Source organism: Vidua macroura, chromosome 3 (assembly GCF_024509145.1).
Source record: "Vidua macroura isolate BioBank_ID:100142 chromosome 3, ASM2450914v1, whole genome shotgun sequence".
In the NCBI taxonomy this organism is placed as follows: Eukaryota; Metazoa; Chordata; class Aves; order Passeriformes; family Viduidae; genus Vidua; species Vidua macroura.
The window spans coordinates 12,306,050-12,329,169 of NC_071573.1; the positions used below are offsets into that span (position 1 = coordinate 12,306,050).

A 23,120-nucleotide genomic window follows, 5' to 3' on the forward strand; every position below is an offset into this window, starting at 1 on the left:
CTGCCACGCAAAGAGGTATTCACTCTGTTGCTACGGTAATTCATCTGCATTATGGGCTTATTTTCCAATTACCCAATGCAGAAATTATTACACCAATATAGCTCAAAAACACACTCACAAATCATTTGCAAAAACAGAGTTAAAACTGTACTGAAAGTAAAGTCCATAGAGGACAACCACATAACTTAAAATTGCAGAATATATCATGAGCTTTGCAATGAAATCTTCCACTTTTTTACTTATCAATGAGCAAAGCACCATCAGTTTTGATAAATAATCTCCAAACCTGCTTACCTTTAGCTGCTGTAGAGCTCTGGCAATGATTGGTTGGCTGGATGTCTGTTCCTGGTGCAGAGATATGAGCCCTTCAATAGACTGCTGGAAAGCTTTTCTCTGACTCACAAGGTGGGCAGACTGAATGACTACGAGGAGGAGGTTATCAACCTAGAATACAAGACACCACTGCTTCTTGTAAAGAAAATCCTCTCTGTAAAAATATATCCAATATCACCAGTTTCTAATCAGTTATTTTTTAAATTCTAATCTATGAAAGACCTCTAATCACTATTTATTAAAATCTAAATTCACACAGAAAAGCTTGATGCTGGCAACTAAAACTCTCATCTAGTGGCAGAGTTCCATTAGGGTAAATGCCACAGGAAGTTGTCATGGGGAATATGGCCCTATTCACTTCTGGAAAAGATGGGAAACACTGCATTGAATTATCTTCAGACTAGCTATACACAAAAAAAGCAACAGCAAAGCAAAAATAATTATATTTTCTCAAAGCAGATGGAAATAACAACCATCATATAAACAAAGAGGTTTTATTCAAGAAACACAGCATACTTCAGGACACAGATTTAACACACAGTATTTGCTCAAAATTTGAAAATTATCAATATATGATATGTTTTGGAAACCAGAACTCTGATATTGCACAAGTCTTTAAAAGCATACAGTCACAGATGGTGCTGCCATACTAAGCTCTGCTGATTTCAAACTACAGACAATGCATCTGCAACAAGTTACTCATAAAGCAAGACCTACTTCATCCTGATTTTCAATATCTCTTCCCCAAAGAATAATTTCATGCTCAAAATTCTTTAAGTGTTGATGAGATCAGTTAAATACATTTGATGAGTATTTAACTGACACCTTACATTTTCTCTAGTTTGCAATGAAAATGCATTTTTTTAAGACAGAATCTTTCTGAAGGACTTTTTATTTCCTAAACTTCCAATCCTCAATTAAAAAAAAAAAAACCTAGTAAGTGTTATAGACATATAAACACACACACATAGTGTTTTATGCACACTTACATATGGAAGAAACCATTTGCAAACCAATTTTCATCTATTGCTGTTTTCATTTTCTGAATGAAATACTAACTTTGATAGAAGTCCAAAGAACTTCTAAGCACTTAATCAAAGGCTGTTTTGTTATTCATCAATTGGAACAACAGGCAAACAAGAACGAACACGTTTGCACATTAAAAGCAGCAGTATGTAGAGGAGTGACTTTTTCAACTGCCTGTAATTGCTAGAACCCTCTGAATGCCAAAGGTCAGGCACAGAGCCGTGGAAAGTCACTCTCTTCATGGACAGTACAGCCCATTTACGGTAGGGATCCAAGGAACTGCATGACATACCAAAAGGAAAATTCACATAGCTTAACACTTAAGGATATGAGAACACAAGGGGCACAGAGCTGGCTCAGCTGTCAGAGTGCAGCAGAACTGCTGGCAGGGAAACCCTGTTGGCTTGGGAAGAAGGAAAGTATGACTGGAAACATTTCTTCCTGCAGAACTGTTGAACATCTAGTAACTTCCAGAGAAATTTAACATTAAATGTCACAATTCATCCAAGAATAAGAGTAACTGGTTTCATGCCTCAGTGTGTGGAAAGCACAGAACCATCACATGTTCTTGGAGACTGATGATGTCTTAATGAAATGTTCTGTTTTCAAGTCTTATCCACACTTCTGAACACCCAATTAGATATTAAAAGTATCTCTTTTTTGTAATACTATTATACAAGTACAACTCTGAAAAAGGTACATTTGTAGAGACTGATCCTGCCAGGAAATGCTACAATCCATTTAATATTTGCATTTAACACAACAAAGGATCAAACTTATTCCTAAATTTAACTTTTTATTACCTATAAAAGGACACAAGCTTCACTTGAATCACTCCAATTAATCTGATAGAATAAGCATTCATAGAAGTGTAGAGGTAACCAACAGTGGGGGAATAAGACCACACCCACCTGCATGGTGCGCAGCGTATCAACGGTTTCTACCTGTGGCACTACTTTGACCGGCTGACCCTCCCACGCACTCCAGCTGTCATCTAATTCATGGTCTTTGTCACTGTGTTTGGTCATTAGCAAGTAGGCCTCATATGTAAGCTCATCTGAATCCTTGGAGCAGTCCTTCCCAGCAGCTGCATTGAGGAGCTGCAGAATCACGGCCCTTTCCCCCGCAATACTGCCTGGTACAAATACTTGTAAACTCTCGAGTCCGGGAATTTGTACCTGCAGAAAAGAAATACACTGAATGAGTAAATCTCATTGTCAGTATGATAAATAAAAAAGATAAAATAGGTAGTATCATTTAAGCAACAGGAAGAATCTCCGTAATAATGGGCTGTACAATATACAGTAAAACCATACCTTCTGCTATTTTTACATTAGAAGTCAAAATGCATTATAAATTATTTCTTTAGAAGTCCACTGGATCACCATTTTCATTGACTTCTTTCTATGTACTTCAAGTTAATCCTTCTACATATTCTTCTAAAGGAATTTTCTAAAGTCCAGTTTCACGTATATACTATATATGTATGCATATACGAGTACATTATATATATACACATATTTTAAAAAGTAAATTAGTCAACAAAGAGGGGAGTATTAAAAGAAAAACTCCTTCAGAATTCATACCTTTCTCAATGACTACAAAAGACAACAAGTAATCAAAAATCTGTCTAAAAAAGTATACATTATTCTTCTACTTTCATAAAAGCCAGAATAAGTCCAGTTATAGCATTCTCTTTTAATAAAATACTACTGCTACTACTAAAAAACTACTTCCAATTATATCTGTCACATTGGTAGCAATACTTCAACCAAGTTAGGCATCAGAAGCAGACTGTAAAATAACCAGTATCTTGACCTGCCACGAGGTAACTCACGGTGCAGTTAAATTCTCTCTTTTCAGAGTGTGATATTATCAAGCTAAGACAAAACACTGCACTCAGCACTTCTACCATTAGGCAGACATATGTTATAACTAAAAGGACTATAATCTGTAGGCCAATGCCAAATATTAGATGGGTGTTACTAAAAGCTAAATTTAATTCCCAAAACTAATGAGCATCTGCCTGAAAAGGCTGTTAAGAATTTAAGCTCCCTACATGCTATTAGAGGGCCAGTATATAAAGTGTTCATTATCAAAATGTGTGTCATTTAACCCACGTATAACAAACTCAAGACACATTTTTTTCTTCCAGAAATGTACGTAAGAAAAAGATACAATCTTTAAAAAGTCTACTAAAACTAATCTGGTGTCTTGAAGTAGCCAAGACAACATACCTGGGGGGACAATATTTTTTAGAAATAAACATATACTGATTTCCCTGGCTATTTTCCAACTCAAACAATTCACAGACCAGGGCCCTGCTGAGCCAGTTGTTTTATCCATGTATTTACAATCCCTTATGAACTTCTCTCCTGTGAATTTGTTTGTTTCCTCTTCAACAAAGTTCTGTATTTAGCAAACATTTACATAAATCTAACTGGAATCATGTCATGAAAAAGTTTGTGCGTTATTTCCCAACTGCAAAATACATATTAAATGCGTGGAAAGGCAAAAAAAGAACAAATACAATTGAACTGTTGAAGCTGATTTTTTAAGGAATTTTGCAAAAACCACAAATGTGGGACTTTACATTGCAGTAAACATAGAGCACCAAGAGCTTAACTTACTTTTGCAGTGTAGCAGTTTTCTAGCAACAGTTACTCTGGAACAGAACAGAGTCCCTGTATTTCTCATGCCCTTAGTACTCTCTAGGAAGCTTGCTAAAGCAGACCTCCACTATAATTCTGTTTCTTTGTAAAAGCAATACACAGGTCTATAGTCTGAGATTATCTACTCAAACATGTATCCATTTACCTTATAGATTTGCAAGCATTTGTTTCATAGCACTCACTGCTAAGCATTATTACACAGAAAGGTTTTTCCTCAGTCACAGAGAGAATCTTTAGGAAAAAAAGGAATTAAGGCACTCATTTCCCAAAACACAGACTAGCATTCTCATTCATACAAGCACAAGTACAGAATTTGGCTACCACAATTCAATATTAAATACACAACCCTTTAAATGTTGAAATATAGATGTCCCATTAAAACACTAAAGCATGCCAGTATTTGACATTTTGCTTAGCATACTCAGTTCCCTTTCATGCCTCTAAACTTTATTACCTATGTGAATTTACCTTCACATACTCTTTTGTTTTCAGAGCATTCAGAAGATCTCGCACAGGGGCTGACAATGCAAATTCTGCTGCTATTTCAAGGTCCTACAAATAATGACAAAACAAAGGAATATGCTTTCAGACTAAATTTCTTTAAAGCATATAAGTAAGAGGAGACTCTGTTAACTTACCTTCCTCAGCATCTTAGCAAAACCAAGAGCTTTGGAGGCCCTTTCTCTAGCTTCATGGAACAGCTCTTTCAGTGCTCGGCTGGTCTCTATAACAGACCTCCTGAAACATTGGTAGAAATGAAATGACAATGTTTTAATAAGTCATATTACACTTACACAGCCATTAGAAAATAATTATTTACATGTATTAGTAAGAAGACCATAAATATTTGCAAGCAGCTGACAAATGAATTCACGTAGGCACTTTTTTTGTAAGAATATAAAAATCTAATTCAAATATCATTACATAAAAACCTCTCAGAGCCTGAACTAAAGAGAAGGTTACTAGGCTTCAAAAAAACAAAATGATGATTTATTACTACTGCACAAGAAATACAGTGATACAGTCTATGGAGCCTTGCATTTACTAAGTTTGCATTCAAAGGAATAAAATGCATTATGTATCTTTCAGAGGTAGAGAAATATATGTAAGTGTTCTGTTATTATTAAGCCAAAAGGTTTAATACCTGATTTCATCTGATGCGGTACTGTCATCAGCACTGGCCCAAAATTCATCACAACTGTCTTGTAGTCCAGAATCTAAAAATATTCCTGTAGACTTCAGCAGCATTCCTGCAATATCACTGTAGCAACAGAAAGGGTGGAACTTTAGAGTCTTATTGAGGTAGCACGGCATCTTATACTTCTTCCTTCTTAGTGCAAGAGAGCTGTTTCCAAGTCCATGTACAGAAACAAGGAGCATCTTGGGGCCCACAGAAACCACCTGCACCTACTGCATTCTACACATCCAGCCACTGCAATAATCCATACATTCACAAAGACTAACAGCTGCTTAATGACATCTCAAGAAGTCTCATTTGGAAACCCCAAACAACTGCTGACTTGAATACCCCTCTGGTATAAAACAACACCATAAGCAGAGGAATTAAATAAAACCTACCAAAATAGTTTTCCAGCTTGAGCTTCACCTCCTCTTATATAAGGAGTTATTTCTTTGGTGAAATTCCATTCTTCCTCTAATAGATTTTTTAAACTATGAGATGCTTGAGGTAACTGCTGCAGCATTTGGATCCAGCTTCGCATATAATCAAAGTAAACCTGAACAAGGAAATAGATAATTTAAACAGAAATTGTTACACAAGAACTTCTCAAATCAACAGAAAAATTCAGTATTATGAAATTTTAGAAAGTATTTGTACAATAATTTTCATTTGCTCCAACTGAAAATGAGCTCCATGTTTTCACACAAAAGGTGCAATTTATGGCTCAGCAAGTAATAAATTCTATGTCTTCACAATGCCTTCCTGTAAATATTGACCACCTTGCTTGCTGTGCTGCTATTTACCATTGTAGTTGTGAATACCCACAGTAGCCAGAGTTTTTAAAGCTAAACTGCTGAAAACAGTCTCTAAACGTTTTATTAACTGGATTATGTCAAAAGGTTTTATCTGAACATATCCTCCTGGTTATGGATAAGTGCCATGAAAAGGTTTCTGAGATTCTACATTATACTTGGTGTTCCTTTATATCAAGTCTTATCTCTCATCTTTATTTAACTACTGTTGTTTTAAACCAATATAAAAAATCCAGGTAAGTTCAATTTTTCTTTAGCCATCTGCTGTTCAGGATTATAATGAATGCAAAAAATTACCTTTTGTTTCAGTTCAATAATCCATAACATTCCTCCTCAAAAATGGTTAAGATATTTTCTATTGGTTTCAGGTATTATCAGACTACACTGTCAAAATGCCAAGATCATAGAATCATGGAATTTTTTGGGTTGAAAGATGATCCTTAGGGATCATCTAGTTCCAACCCTTATATTTCAGAGGCTAAGTGTTTTTCTTAAAAAGACTGTTTTAACTAATTGCAGCAATGAATACACATTAACACTAAGGCATCAATTATGCATTAATGCAATGCCAATACACAAAGACATAGTACTAGCCAAAAATAATACTTTATTCAATATTAAAAAGGTTATTAAAAGCTTAGTTCAAACTTATGGAATTTAAAGTTATATATATGAACCACTTCTGGTAAATACAGGCAATTTTCAAGTATACTGTACCACAGAACAAAACCCAGTATTGCTAAAACAGCAGCGGCTTCTGTGTTACCTTTACAAGTCCATTAAAACAACAAAATTGTATCAAAGTAGGAAAAAAAAAGGCAACCATCCCTAAAAGGGTTAACAGATTTCTATTAGCAGTATTCACATCAATACACTTACTTGAACACTCTTTTTTGAAGCTTACCATTAACATTTTATGCAAATCCTCTTCAAAAGAATCAATGTTGCAATCAATCTTTTGTAAGTCATCTAACACTTCCCGTAACATGAATTGGTAATATTGCTTCATTAAGAGTCCGCCCTTCAGAACTTCTTTACACTCTCTCACTAGCTGCAAGAGAAAAACCCCGAAACTGCCATCAGTGAAGACATTACTCTTAAATTCACCCCTTGTCAGTTTGTCTCAATATTTTAGTTTGCCACTAAATAATTTCTACAGTTTTTTGAAACAAATACAGTTGCTCTACACATCTGCAAGAAAGAGGTCACTAGTTTTCCAGGATTATTGCAATCCCATTATTTGCCACATCAGTGTAAATGAAGATGGAGGCAGATGTTTCAGACTTACTCCCTGCACAATGCCACAGCAAGTAGCTTACTGGATAATTAGTTTAGAAAGCGGCAAAAGGCCTCACAGTCACGAAATCACCACTTTCAATGGAAGCAAGTCAGGCAAAATACACAATGTGTTTAGCATATGCTTAGAGAAATGTTTTACTACAGTGAATTCACTGTCAATCTCCTGGGCAGGTGCCCTCAGTTCCAAAATCTATATCAGACTGAAAACAATTAGTGTGTTTTTGTTGCTTCCCTGGGCAAAGCCAACATGAGGAAAGTTCGCTTTTCAGCTGCAGAAGGGGGTGCCTTTGGAAGAGCTGTCACTCTCCCTGAAAGCTTAGTCTTTATCTGTTTCAAGTGACATGCACAACCACAGGTACAGGAGCACACAAGGAGCAAGGATCATTTCAAACCTACATGAACATGCTAATGCCTTTCTTTCAGAAGCCCTTCAAGTGCTAAGTGTGTATTCTGAGATCATCATCATTAAGTCTTCAGGTTTGACAAACCCTGATTTTTTTTCTGAGGGTCAGAGGGAATGGAATTGCTGGCTGATTAATATGCTTTTTTAAATCTTCTATAATGGCTCTCCTGGCAAATTAATGTATCAACATAGTGGACTCAATGTATGAGAAATTATAATAGCACAAAAGCAGAACAAGAATGCTATTAGTATGACAAGAGTCTCTGGAAACCTTTACAGGCCAGAACACCTTATACTGCGTTCCTTGATGCGCAGAGGAAACAAGGATAATAGTCTGAACTCTACAGTTTAAAATTTACGAAGTTGGGTGAAAAGAGGTAAAAAAAAAGTAATTTTTTATAATGTGGAAATCCAAATGGACATTTTTGTAACCCTAACACGTCATATACTTTAAAATTAATGTCCTTCTTCACTCAATCACATCCAGTGTACTTTCTGTTAACTATAGGGTTATTTTTCCCTTCAATGCACATCCATTCTGAAATAAATTTGAAAAGCTTCATTAAAAATTGAGTTTATTTAAATAATACTTTTCTACAGGGGTATGCTATTGAGTAACAGAATACAGGATTTACAAAAAATAAGTAGAGCTAATCTTAGTGTCAACTTTTGAAACTGAAATTCACGAGGCAGTGGCCAAACATAATTTTGGTGCGTAATGAGCGCATGAAAGAATACACAGTTTAAACTGAAAATATTATCACTATTATTGGTTTGATGGGTTGCTTTTTGTTTAGGCAGTTTATACAATAAATTATTTTCTCAAAGCAGGCGGGGCAAGACAAAAAATACCAAATTTAACAACCAAACAGAAATAATCCACATGCACATACACATGTCCACCTCTCCACACAAATGCTGAATTTGAGAACCATCTTGAACTGTTCAGGTACTAAACTGCCATTAAAAGAGAACAGCTCTCTCCAATAACACAGGATTATCAGGATTACCAAAACTAGTACTGAAAGTGAAACATGGACAAAAAGGAGGATGGTAGCAAGAAAGGACAGGAGAAAAGGCACATTGTAAGAGGCATAAAATCTGTGTTAGTTTTCTTTTTGTGTATATACTTCTTATTTAAAATCTTATTATTTTTTTAATACAATTGACTTGCTATTAATACAAAAATGTAATGTTACCTTGGAAAAGTTAAGTAAGAAGACTACCATAACTGATACATTCACACAGTACTGCTACATATTTCAAATGGTACCAAAAAGCAAGAGACACAAAGATCTCAGTGCCTCAAATAAGATTCTCTAGGTCAATCACTACAAAAACCAGACTCTGCTGTGCTACTTGCATACAAAGAACAATCAAGATGGTAAGACCATCTTATAGAAGAAAAAAGACCACTTCCAGAATGCTGTGCTGCAACACCAGCTCTCCTTCCTGAATAATACCTTGAAAGAATTGAAAAATCTTATGTCTGCAGTTAAGATGGCCCAGCTGTCTTGAGTTGTGTACAAGTTCTGCATCCCTGCCCAGTGGCCAGGAGAGCAGCATGACTGAAGATACATGAGTTGCTCATATTTCAGACGGTCAACTTCTGAGGGGTACGGAGTGTGATGCAGGACATTGATGAGGTCCCCTCTCAGCTGTCTCTTCTCATGGCTGAACAGGCCAATCTCCTCCAGCCTTTCCACACAGGAGAGATGTTCCAAGCCCCTAATCATCTTTGTCCTCCACTGGACCCAGTCCAGGAGCTCCACATCTCTCTTGTGCTGAGGAGCTCAGAACTGGACACAGCAGTCCTGATGCACCTCACTAAGGCTTGAGTAGAGGGGCAGGATCACTTCCCTCAACCTGCTGGCAATGCTCTGATATGATAATAAAACAACCTAATTTGGAGATCCATCTAATTGTAGGACCCAGCTTTCAGAAGGTTGGACCAGAATATTTCTAACCCAGTCTTCTCTGTAATTCTGTAATACTCTGTGAACTTGCAGAATAACAGAGACTCCTGGACTCTTCTTTTCAGCTTGCTGAAGGTTTTAGGAATTATAATTCTTCAGAAAACCAACAGATCTATTTGCAAAACATCCTCCACAGCTCCTTTGCCTGTTCAGAAATATTGTGTGGGACAGGAAGCATTTGCTGAGTTGAATTCATTTTTTCAATGTCATTAGTAAAGGCAGTATCCACCACCACAACAGTCTGGTACAAACACATTATTTTCCAGGAAGAAAGTGTAGTTTTTACTTAACTTAGAGCCCAGAAGGAGCACACAAAATGTTAAGGGGGGGAAAAAAACAAAATCACCCCCGTCTCTGAAGGATATACTGTTCTTCATAACAAAGTATACTATGCAGTAGATTGCTCCGTGACTGTTAAAACTGAAATTGTAGGCTTCAATCAATGGGGAGAACGAGGGAGAGCATAGGGCAGGAAGGAAGAGAAGACAAATTTATTTGGGACCACAGAGTAACACAGCAATGGATTTAGGATCAGCAAATAACCAGAATGTGAGATCATAATGAGTCCAAGGGCTTATTTAGATGTTTACTCCTAGAGATAATCTGATATAACCCCGATTTGGGTATGCTTGCCAGGATGCAGGGACATCAGATGAATTGAGTAGGTCCTGGCATTGATCTAAACAGCCTTCATTGTACCTGACAGCCTCCAGAAAATAAATCCTTATGCAATACTCTCAACCAGTGACAAGACTGACAGTCTTGAGTCACTGTCCACAGAAAATAATACAACAGGCTGGGAAAGATTTTTTTTTTTCATTTTTCTTCTCAATTAACTTTCACTATGTGACTACTGCATGTTAGCAGATGTCTTACATTCACAAGAGAAAAAAATCAAATCAAAAAGAACAATACAGACCCTTAAAACTACTTATATTGCCTAAGAAACACAAACAGAGGAAGATGTGCTAGAGAAGATTATATAGCTTATAATGCAAACGGAACCAATACTGTCTACTTTTGTTGGCTAATAATATTTTTAATCACCAGTTTTGATATGGAAGCCTAAATCAGAAAGCTACACATGACTAGTTATTTATTATGCAAAAAGCAGATCTCCATATGAAAAACAAGACTATTTACAAAACTTAGTACATAATTACACATTGTAATTTCTTACACTAATCCTCTTTAAACTGATACCATATTATAATGAAATGACAAAATAGTTCAAACAGGAAATACATATTAAAAAAGAAATTGAAGCAAACCTGTTTAATACTCAAAAGAGATGGTTCCCCAGCAGGTCTTTGTTCCAACCTCAGCTTGAGACATTCATGGATAACATTGAGGAGGACCCGGCAGAGAACCAAGAATGCCGGTTCAAAAGATGGTAAATCCATGGATTTCAACTCCTCCCATGATACAGCACTGCATTTTTGCTCACAAGGTGGGAAATTTAGTAACTGCACATAATCGGAACACAACATGGGATCTGGAAATTCTGAAAACTGTAACGAAAAATGGATATCATGAAAAGGAACCTTAAAAGTCTTTAGGATTTTGGATTTGTTTAAAATAGCATGCACAGAAGTATGTTTTTAAAAGGTAACAGTCTATTAGCTGGCAAGTCAACTGCTCAAGTTTCAAGTTTATATCATTGGGAGATTTTTTAGTGTTAACTTTTTTTTTAAGGATCATCAGTCTCAGGAAAAACAACTATTGACTCTTTGGAATGAACAAAACCACTTCCTTTATGTTTCTGTTATGGGACTGTCTAGAGAAACAAGTGTATACTAAGCTACATCAGGTACGTAACCTCATTCCTTTTCAAATACATAATGCATATATTAACATAAAACTCCACATTGTAAATGAATGCAATATTCAAATAAATATTCAATAAAATGTCACTAGCTAAACTAAAACAAAGTACTGAAAAACTAACTTTTGAATTTCGGTAGCTTTTAAATTTAAACTGTTTAAAAAAGGAAGATGAAATATATACATCAAGCTGGTTTGTTGCTTTGGGGATTTTTGTTGGTTTTTTTTTTAATAATAGACTTATTTTTCATTTAAATTAAGATTCCATTTAAATAAAATCACTTTTCTAATTAGAGAAAATAATTGAGACTCTATGAAATAAACATTCTAGAAACCTAAGCTATATACCTTGTGATAACATTCTAAACAAGGCTGTACACGGAAGTACTCTGGGGTTTAATTTAGAAAGAAAAGTTGGACTGCAGAATGTGTAGCTCCTAAAGACAGCAACACACTAGTCATCATTTAAGGATAAGATTTGTTTCAGATTAAGTTTGCTTTGTTCTTATTCTCATTTCTCAGCTACTAACTATGACATCTGAATATCCTTCATTCATATATAAACATAACTAGCATTTTCTAGGTTTTTCTTCAGCCAGGCATTTCCTACGTTTTTCTTCAGCCAAATTTAAATAACATCACTACAAAAGGGAGAAAAACCAGTAATTACAGTAAGATAATGTAAAACTACTGCCTAAAAAGTTTAAAAAAACTTTTTAAGCTCATAATCTAGCAGAAAATCAAAACATATATTTACAAACATATCTTCTTAGATGGAATCTTAATGTCTTATTTTTACTCTCTTTAAAAGGAACATATAGCACCAGAATAGCATCAGTGCTAAAGACTTTTATACAAGAAGTTTTCATTAACAAACAGATCATGAAAATACTACACTTCCACAGTACAACAAAAAACCTTAAGAAATACAGTCCTCATAGTGATGCAAATATAGTTTGGGGAAATTCAGTTCTTATAAAAATATTAAAGAACTAGTCTATGAGCAAGAATTACACAGCCAAACTGAATAAATTTGTAATATCTTTTTCTAGCATCAAGCATATCAAGGATACTGTTATCAAGGATAAAAGTAAATGACATTAGGGCTTAGTACTAGATGCCGAAATTTCTATTGCTCGATCTGACTAATCTTAATCTTCTGCAGGCCCAATCTGAAATGTTTCAAATACTTCTTATAAAAACCTCAAGAAAAACCTCTAAGCCATTTATTGAGAGCATATAAAAAACCACACTCAAAATTGCAGTCAATTGAATAAACAGAGTACACAAGCTTAAATATGTTCTATTAAAATAATGTCCGAATTCATATGCTAAAGTTAGAAATATTATCCATCTTCACCAAGAATGAAATTGTACAACTTCTATACAGAATGGACTCTAAAATGCCTAGAGCCCTGTTAAAGTATCAGAGCCTACAGAGGAATCAAACATGTTTTAGAAAACTTTAAGACCAGGAATTTGTATAAAGATTTACACATATTTAGGATGAAATGAGCATTAAAATGTATACAGTGGAAGAATCAAGAAAGCACAATTGAGATGTGTTTTAGACACCATTTAAGCAACAATAGAAACACAAGTATATCCAGAGACTTAGAAGTATACACATAAACACAGAGTCAAGTAACAAAAACAATAAAGATTAACAGTATACTAACAATTCTGTCTGCATACAAATACCAAACTGAACTGCACTAAAAAAAAAAAAAAAGACACTACATTCAAAGAATTGTCAGGTGCAAAGGCCAAGCAATTGAAACCCATCTCTTCCATTTTAGTATAAAGTCATCTTTTGCTGCAGTAAGTACCATAATTCTGACGAAGAGTTGTTTGTGGTTTTTTCTGATAACATCCTTGAAATGTTGGTGCAGGAAAGAAGTCTACAATTTATAACATTCACCTTTACTAAAAACCATTTCTTAAAAGAGAATAATATTCCAAAGAAAAGGTAATAATTACTGAAAATGAACATTCAAAGTAGTTACAAGGGTAGAGAAGGGAGAAAAGATTAACCTTGTGTCATCCAACACTACATTACCAGGAAGTTTAATTCTGTGAAGCTGCAGCAAAAACTCTAGCTACTTAATGTTTCATTAACTTGTTTTAAAAGACCTTATGCAATAAAAGCTTTTGAAGTATTTAGCAGTTCCAAAAATAGATTCCAAGTCCATTTTCAATACCCCCATATTATGTCTTGTTTACTTTGATTTTTTTTTAAATTTTATTTCAACCTATATATTAAGCTGAACTTCTAAGTGTACATAGTTTGGGGGTGCTTTTGGTTACTGTAACAAGATACTTGCAAGTTTTGCTCTAGGCACTTGACTCTAAGGAAATGTTCACACATTTCTAATGCAAGTTTTCTAAAACACAAGCTGAAACCAATTAGAAAATAAATAAAAATTCAACTAATAGCTTCATTTCTACAGTAATATCTACACTAGTAACAGTACAAATAAAAACTTTCAAAATCAAATAGCTTTATATTTATAAATTTATTCATCCTAAAAAAATAACCTCTAAGAGAGATCAACAATTCTTACTCCTTTTGCAAACATGATAGTCAACATTAAGAGATCTGCAATATTTTGAAGACCACATAAGCTATCTATATCAGAATGGCCACGTTGGCTAAGAGATGCCTTTGTCCAGAATTCTCAGTGCCACTTTACCATGGAGAGCAAGTAATCCTTACCACCAATTTTTCCTAGCATAAAAATGCCTACAAGTTAGATAATAGTTTATATTAGGAAACAATACTCTGCCTTGAAAGAATTAGTGACTGCATCTTACAATATGAAACTACAGTCCTTCAGTTATGGCTTAATTCCTACACTGGTTTTATTAACTCAGTCAATTCTTAATTAAGAATATAAAATGACCCAAAGAAAAACAATAATTAAGCTAAAAGTCAGCTAAAGAATGGAACACACTAACATGATTTGTTTTCATAGATTTCAAGGCTGAGTCCATTCATTTATCCCATCTCTCCTCAAGCATAATGCGCCACCACAGTACTACATTTGTGTAGATGAGAAAAACCACCAAAAAAACCTACAGTGACATTTTTCTAAAGAATGTCTTGCAGAAAAACATCCAGTCTTGAAGACAAGAAATATTACCACCTCCATAGCTAATTTTTCTCACAATTCAACTGTTGGGCCTCATTTTCTACAGCGATTTTTCTGCCTTGTTGATATAGATATTATAAAATATAATGAACAAAGATGTTATCACAAAAATGTAATTTCAATTACAAACAAGAACAGAGAACTAGCTTGGGCTTCACACAAATTCAGTCAAACAACAGATTCACTTCCGTGGAAGGAGAACTGGACTCCTAATTATAACATACACTGTTTTTCAAAAACCAACTAAGTAACCAAAATGTTCATAAGATCCCAATTCCTACATTTTCAGCTAGGAACAACACAGCAAGGAGGTGCTCCTGTTATCCTTTTACACTAGTAACCTACCTCCAGCTGGTGATCACTCCTTACCAACGCCATACGGGCCCTTTGCAATGAACCATGCATTAGCTTGTGCAGTCTTAAAATTAGTTTCCTCAACCCCATTTGCTTCAGTGCTTTATCAACAAATGGCCTGTAAATAGAGGTCAAACAGTGTTGGCTGCAGCTTCCCTCAGCACTGCATTCTGGAATAACCCAGGAAGTAGAGTCATCCTCAGATTCAAGCCTATCAAGCCTCCTTGAAAAATGGTCCTGAAAGTCAAAATTTGGCTTATTAGTAAAATTGTTCTTGATGGCTTGTCTAAGTTCCTCAACATTCTCCTCAGAGATTTGTTCTTCACCATCACTTTCCTCTGTGCATGTTCCTGAGGATTCCTTTACTTCTGTTTCTCTATCAATGTCTTCATCATCTGGATCATTGTCCTTAGACAGTCGAGGAGAAGGAATTTCAAACACTGGCCAGCCAATGTCAGAAAGATTTTTGATGCCCAATACAGTTCCCATAATCCTTAGTTTCTGGTTTAAGTCTTTTGTAATATTTAGCCATAGACAGAGTGCCTGCACCCTGTCTTGGAAGTCCTTTGCAGCATACTTTTCGTAGTCCTTTTGAAGAGCCTGCAGAGATGGATAAAGTGCTTCTATGTACTCCAGCAGCTCCATTATTCGCTTTACCTGCTCAAATGAGACCCGCTGGCGATGGAGGTGTTCGTGGTAACTTGAGTAACCCAAAGCACTAGTTCCATGTGTTGATCTGCAAACTCCTTCTCCTGAAGTACCATTGAGACTGGCTCCATTTTTTACAGAGGAGAAGTTTCCATAGTCCACTTTGAAGGTGAGGATTTCATTGATGATATCGGGGATAGCTTGACGGGCTGCATAGAGATGGAGGTCTTGGTCATTAATGCTCCGGCCAGCATGCCAAGCTTGCAGCTCCAGCCAGATCAGCTCATTGGATCGGTTCAACCAGACAGAAGAGGTGTTTTCCTGTCCTCTTTGTTCCCTGTCCTTTTTCTTCGAGACTGAGGTAAGTTTTAACAAAAGCCGGAGGGTTTCAAAGAATTTTAACCGGTCTGCCGGGCAATCAGTCCTAGAAGTCTGGCGTGTAGTTCTGGGTATTGGCATGGGCACAGAGACTGGAAGCTTAGCATGGCTACAGCCAAGGCTGAGGTAAGGCTTATTGAGATCAACATCTGGAATTGGTTTTTTTGGCAGAGATCCACCAACTGAGTCTAACATAAATGAGCACTGCACATTTTTCTTGTGATCTCGTTCTGTTGTCCTTAGGGCATCTCTGATCTTTTTTCCTTGCTTATAGCTGTGCTCCTCCACATTCTCAATGGTTTTCCCATTGTCTTTATGCAAAGTCTGAGAAGGCACACTCATCTTTTCTGTAAGCAAAGAAAAAAGAATGTGACTGCAGCAACAGAACAAGCATATTTCAATTCAATTCAATCACTTTTCTTAGGTTGAGCATAAAAATGTTTAATATCAATAAAACAAAATAGGCATGGATAGAAGTAAAATATAGTCTTATTATTAGAAGTTTCACTACTATACCCTAAACCAAAAGATTTTTTTTCTTTTTTTCTTGCTTTACCTTTTTTTGCAGAAAGGACTTCAGTTCTCATCTTGAGTATGCCAATGAACATGGTGTGACAGAAATTAAACAACCAAGTACAAGAAGCACAAGTAAGCCAAACTCCTATTTCCCAAAATTCCTTCAGTTATCTAAATGAAGATGCCTTAAATCTTATTTGTAACCATCTAAAAAGTTATTTTAAATTTATTTTTATAATGATTAGTTACAGCCAACCAACCTCTGACAGACTGCTCTTACTGAAGTATAACCATTCAAGCTCAGTAAGAGCATAGGCATACACATTCAAGGACAACAAACCACTCCACAAGGTTTTGGAGTGGCTTTTTTTTAACTCTTCGTGATATAAAATAACTGTTCTGAGATGGTACACATAGGCAAAGTTAAAAAAAAAAACAAACTTTCCAGAAAACAATACTTTACACACACTAGCCAATTAATCAGAAAAAAAACCTCAAACATATTTTAAGATACTAATGATAACAAAGAAAAGAATATTATCATGCCAGAAGTAAGAACCATTCCCCTCACAAATAGAAAGACCTTGCTCCAAAAACTTAAAGTCTATAAGCAGGGATAAACAACACCACCTTGTTTCTCATAAAGGTATCAATCTTCCACATGTGCTCAGAAGCAAAGGCTAACAATGAATATAATACATTATATTTCTTTAGTATCACAATGTCTCTGTTTAGAAACAAACTCTTTTTTTAAAGCACATAATGGAAAAACAACAAAAAATCACCAAAAGCAAGAAAAGTTTACTATATACAGGGTGAAAATAGAGTTAATGTTGCAACAGAAGAATTTTAATGGCTTTTAAATGTGCCTTTTAGCAAACTTAAGGAGGCTTAAAAATTCTAATGCCTACAGTTAACTGGCAATAGTAACAGGATTTTTCTGTATTTTCATATAAGGAAGAGATATTTCAGTGAATGTTCTCTTCAGTGATGTTATTTGAAGGGATTTGAAAGGGAAAGAGAAGCTTTGGAAAATGTTTGTATTGGCCCTTCTTTTATTATAAATTTGCATTCCACAGCCCTACACAACCAAAGAATTTAGTATATTCCCTTATTCACCCCAAACAATTCACCTTTTTCTTCCCTACATCTTACCTCAAAAATGTTATCCTTGCTATACACTCTAGTATTTTCTTGTTTCATGTGAAGCAATTTAAAAAATTGCTTCCAAAACATTAACTGGCAATAGTCAAGCTGCCATAACTCTGGCAAATAATTGTCTGACATTGTTATTTGTCTAAAAATATATTAAACAAACAACAAAACAAACCCATAAAAACCTAGTTGTATGCTGTATGAAAATACTGAACATACAATCTTAAATGGCTTTTTTGCACCCATGCAATTTCAGCAACAACAAAAAAAATCACTTTAAGCTACAAGATTTTATTATTTGGTACCATTACTTAGTAACATTAGGAAAAAAAATGCATATCAAGTATGGGTTTTCCCCCGTTATCTCCTTATACTGAAGCATCAGAAGCATGCAGAAGTAACTACACTTTAAGTGCTTCACTGACATTAAAGAGTAAAGAAAAATCACTGAAAATTGTATTTTGTAATAAACAGCCTGTGAAGTGCTTCAAAACATGAAAACTGAGCAGAAAAGCAACTACACCATTACTACAGATCACAGAATTGCAGAAAAAAGTCATTAGAAAATACTTCTGAAAGTAGTGTTTTCCAACTTTCTTCTCAAAATTTGGTTTATTTCGAAACTAATTTAGCCTGCTCATGATCTTAACCAGTTCTGTTTTAGAAATCTCCAAAGACAGAGATTCCACAAGCCAACAATCTCTCTGGTAAACTTCATTGTTTAAGCACTCTAATAGTAACATTTTTCTTCTAATACCCAAGAGCCTTCCCCTGTTGCAATTCACGACAGCTGCCTCCTGTTCTTTCACTGTACCTCAGTATCCAGCTCCACCTTCTGTATAACCCCTCCACCAGATAACAAGAGGCATTTTAGGAAAAAAACCAAGACACCACACACCTACCTTTCAAAGTGGAGCGGCCAGCAGGTCTGCTGACATTATTTTTCTGATGCTTTGTTGACATACGCTTCATCTGGCGGGGTGTACTAGGGGGAGAAGCGCCATAGAAAGTGTCAGCACTTGCTTCATCTGATAATTCCTCAGGGTCGGATTCAGAGATCTTGGAAGTAGCATCTGATTGGCACTCCTTCCTGCAGAGAACAAGATAAACCATTACATTCAAGATGAAGAAATTTTACTTGCAGTATCTGTTTTGAAAGCTAATTCATCCATTAATCCCAACCACAGTCAACCTTCTGTATTTTACTGTCACATCCCTATATACTTACCCCAGTTTTTTTCATATCCCTAAGGATAAGATTCCAGCCAAATAAATAACAGGCAACATATAAAAAGGATGGTATAGGCAGTGTCACTAGAAGAACACAATGTAAATATACAGGTATATGTATCTTTTTCTGAAAAAAACTTGTGGCAAGCCTAAACTAAGAGGTGCATGAAATAAACAAAGGTTCCAACATACAAACGTAACACAAGACATTCAATCTAATCAGTAGCAGGGACAACAGCAGAGGTCTTCCCTTCCATGCTCCACCCTCTAAACCCCTCATACCACAAAGTCAACTTCAAAAATCACTCTCCCACCCTTCACAAAGCTTTTATCTAGCATAGGAGATCTGGAAGTATTTTTCACAGATTTTAACATCAAGAATATTAATACCATTAAGATCATAAATAAATACTATCATTCCCCAGTGGTGCCATACATGGAATTCTCTAGCTTTAACACATATCAGGGAGAAGAACACACACAATTTTCAAAGCAAGAAAATAAATGGTTTGCCTCTAGTCCCTCATTTCTGAAGCAGGTGTGCAAATAACAACTCTACAGAACTCTCAGTAACTCTTGACTCTAGTAAAAGACACTGAGGCAAAGAAACAGTCAATCTAAATCAGTACAAGATAGCATCAGTATCCAATAACTTCAATTTCATTCAAATCACAAATTATATTTTACTTGCTACTATTTTAGGGGCAGACAAGGAATTTTACTCATACTCTAGTGAAATGAGTCTGAGTTACTGTAGCAAGAAATATGTCAGAATATTGACAGCTAGTAGAAAAGCAGTAAGGCTAACAAAACAAAAACAAACCACAAATACTGTTCTTTTTCTTGCCCTATAGCTATAAACAGAAATAAATACCTTAGCATGCAGAACGGTTATGTTCTCTACAATGCCGCAGAAACAGCACATGAAATACTCTTCTCACTTTACTCTTCTTACTCTACTACTTCAGTTTTGAGAAGGCAGCAAGTCCACCAACTTCTGCAGATAAACGTATTGGTTACCCAATAAAAATGACCCAGGTGGTACCGCAGCACCGCCTGGAGTCTTAGGAGTGCCCTACAATCTGGTCATAGTGACAGCCACACAAAAACACCAATACTTTTAGTCTGGTTTTCTTGCCTTGGGACATCACACTGCTACTGTATCTTAGCAATCTGATGTAACCAACCCTCCAAATATTAAAAAAAAAGTCTTACAATTGTTCCTACAGATCTTGTGAATATAGGTGGATGAGTAGGAGAAACAGATCTTGTAAGCAGAGAGCTGGGAAAATGGAATTCAAGTTTACATCTTTCTGGACACCAGAAGAGCTTTATTTCTGAGACTGCTTGCAAACAGCTCTACTGCAAAAAACACTTCAGGCAGAGAACACCCCTCTGATCTTGCCAAAGACAAATCAACCACAAGAGACTAAACCACATAAAACAGAAGTCATTAGTTCCAGTGCTTATGGAGCCATTTATTTTTTCAGTGATCTCACTGGCCTGGCAAGGCACAGGGTGGGGTGCTGATGCTCTTGCAGAGGCTGGCAGAACAGATCCTGCAAGCACTCACGTTAGGTCTCCAAGGCAGTTTTAAACTAGGACAAGTTACCTCATTAGGAAAGACCAGTGAAAGCACTATTTTCCTTCTGTTTATAAGTAAGCAATCTCTTTGAAGAACTTAACAATCAAACCTTTCCACCAAGCCATATTAAATGATCTTTAAAGAACGTTAGGTTATTTTAGTTTATTGCTGGAGGCATTTGAAAGATCTGTAGATGTGGCCCTTACAGGACATGGTTTATTGGTGGACTTGAATGTGTTACTGTACAGTCAGACTCAATCTTAGAGGTCTTTTTCAATCTAAATGATTCTATAATTCTACCTTGCTTGTTTCTTGCTATGTCTGATGAGAGGCCATGAGTGTCAAAAGTATCTAAATTACCCTCTAACCTCACACCTGAATTACATACATACCTATGCAGCGGCATCCAGTATGACTTACTTAACATTCAACTATTTCTGCTGGGTAATTTAGTAAGATGTTCTTTGATAAGAAGCACAGCAGACATCACAAAACATGCAGCACTTGAAATCATATCACAAAACAAGCAATCATGCTCTCATTCGTAACAACAGACGCAGTCTTGTTAGCAGCTGGTGAGATGATCTAACCAAAGCTGGCTGGTCTGCTTAGAGAGAGAAAGGCACAGGTTGCAAAGCAAGTTTCAAAAATCCAGCATATTCAGTTTAGGGTTTGTGTGCAAAGCCTATACCTCAACTCAGACCTCAAATCAGAGTCAATTACAACAATGAATCAGTTTCACCAGTGCAAGCCTTATGGTAAAACAATGCACTAAATATACAGGGTCTGATCTAAAGCAGCTACATCAGCTTTGACATGCTAGGATTAATTTTCCTAATCCAGACAACACCAGGCATATATGATCTTCAGCAGCAAAACTCTAGCACTAAAATCAGTTATGACTTTTACATATTACTGACACAGCATTTGCAACGTTTGTGTGTTATTTACTGTCATGAACAAACCATAGACTAATTAAACCTGCCAATCTCTAAAACGCAGTGCTGGCAAACCTAAATCAGATTATAGTGCTGGTTATTAGAGAGAATTGTTGGTTCCTAAATACTGTTGCAACCAGGGTTGAGAAACATTAATCAAGGTTAATTTCTTCTTTGCTACCAAGATATGTAGGTTTTCTCCCCCACAGCCAGTGAGAACCATCCAAATCTTAATTAGGCTTACACACAGAAAGTGAAAGCTAGAGATGTGACAAATGCAGTTACTATTTGCCAATAGCAGCCTAAACCCAATTCCTACTAGGAAAACTAGAAGAGCATAATTTTCATATTTTATTTACAGGTTCCCAGCCTCAATTTTCATGAGAAAAATGCTTCTTGGAAAATAAGAAAGACTATAGCCAGGATGCATAAATCACAAATATTGGGAAAGTTTTAAGAGCAGTATGGTAATAACAACAACCAAAGCAAAACGCCTTGACAGCTCTGAAATGCACCAAAAAAACTCAACAAACCAAGAATGTTTCCAGAGATTAACTACTATACGTTACACCAGGGTACATTTCAACCAGAAGCTGAAAAGAAAGAATACATAATTTCTTTAATTTGCACTTCTAGGTGACAGCAGGATTTTTTTTTTAACTAAGTAAAAGTGATGGCAATGTATCTACAACTCCAGCTCAGTCATGAAAATCAAGATAATTCTTCTAGATTTTCAAAGGCCTGCAAACAAAAATAGAAGAGGGGACAGAAATCAAGGCATGAAATTTGAAGCAGCAGGGCAGGGAGCAAAAAGTCTGGTAGCCACCACTACTGATAAAGGCCACAACCTTTAGAAAAATACATTCATTTATCCCATTAAAAAAAAAAATAACAAATGAAACTACCACGGAGGATCATATGGGAACATTACAATTAATTAGGTTAAAGTGACACTCAGGAATACGATTTTTAACCAGTACAAAATTTTGAAGTTTCCTGAAGCATTATGCAAACTTGCAAAGTTTGTAACAGCCATTAACGAGAGATCACCCTAAAAACTGTGACAGCTATATGGGGGAAACATCTTTTTACTCTTCCTATCAGCTACCCTCATTATAAGCAGGAGTTCAAATACATCAGGCACATACATCATTATCTCAGGTTCAGCCATTGCTCATCATCCCACAGGCAGGTTAGAAGCTTGTTGGGGATCAGAGCAGTAGAGGTCCATGGACTGGATTACAAGCACTTGGCAATAAGTTTGAGTTATGCAGTTACCACACAGGAGCCAGGATCATCACCCACCACAATGGGGCTGTTCAGAAGCTGTGCACTCCAGACACTGCTGCTGTAAACAGCTTCCTGCAGTTTCAAAGACATCACACCATGCAGGAATCAGGAAGGCTCTTTCTCAACACTTCTTACTTACTTACCCTGCCACTTTCATATAAAGAACTGCAATATCTGTACAGGGTCCAGCACCAAATTATCAAGTACCAGCTCTTGACATTCAGTGGCCTTGTTTTAAAAGCAAAGTGTCTGTTTTTCAAATATATACTCCTTAACTCAGATTCAGCTTGATAATTAATGGAGGAAGACAAAGCTACATTAGTCTGTTCTTAGTAATGCACATTCCCAG

At 36.0% G+C, this 23,120-nt stretch overlaps 1 protein-coding gene across 7 annotated transcripts in view; it reads right to left on the reverse strand.

The window, feature by feature from the left end:
• MAP3K4 (mitogen-activated protein kinase kinase kinase 4) overlaps window positions 1-23,120 on the reverse strand; it is a 62,480-nt gene that overhangs the window by 30,931 nt on the left and 8,429 nt on the right. For 6 of the 7 annotated variants that reach the window (XM_053974520.1, XM_053974518.1, XM_053974519.1 and 3 more), the window contains exons 2-11: window positions 18,631-18,818; window positions 15,023-16,404; window positions 10,973-11,212; window positions 6,928-7,074; window positions 5,610-5,767; window positions 5,176-5,292; window positions 4,670-4,769; window positions 4,500-4,583; window positions 2,271-2,537; window positions 295-444 (exon numbers count right to left, since the gene is read on the reverse strand). In XM_053974520.1, the coding sequence (XP_053830495.1) occupies window positions 295-444; window positions 2,271-2,537; window positions 4,500-4,583; window positions 4,670-4,769; window positions 5,176-5,292; window positions 5,610-5,767; window positions 6,928-7,074; window positions 10,973-11,212; window positions 15,023-16,404; window positions 18,631-18,818 (2,833 nt within the window). The remainder of the gene's footprint in view (window positions 1-294; window positions 445-2,270; window positions 2,538-4,499; window positions 4,584-4,669; window positions 4,770-5,175; window positions 5,293-5,609; window positions 5,768-6,927; window positions 7,075-10,972; window positions 11,213-15,022; window positions 16,405-18,630; window positions 18,819-23,120) is intronic. The other variant, XM_053974521.1, reaches the window with a different exon arrangement.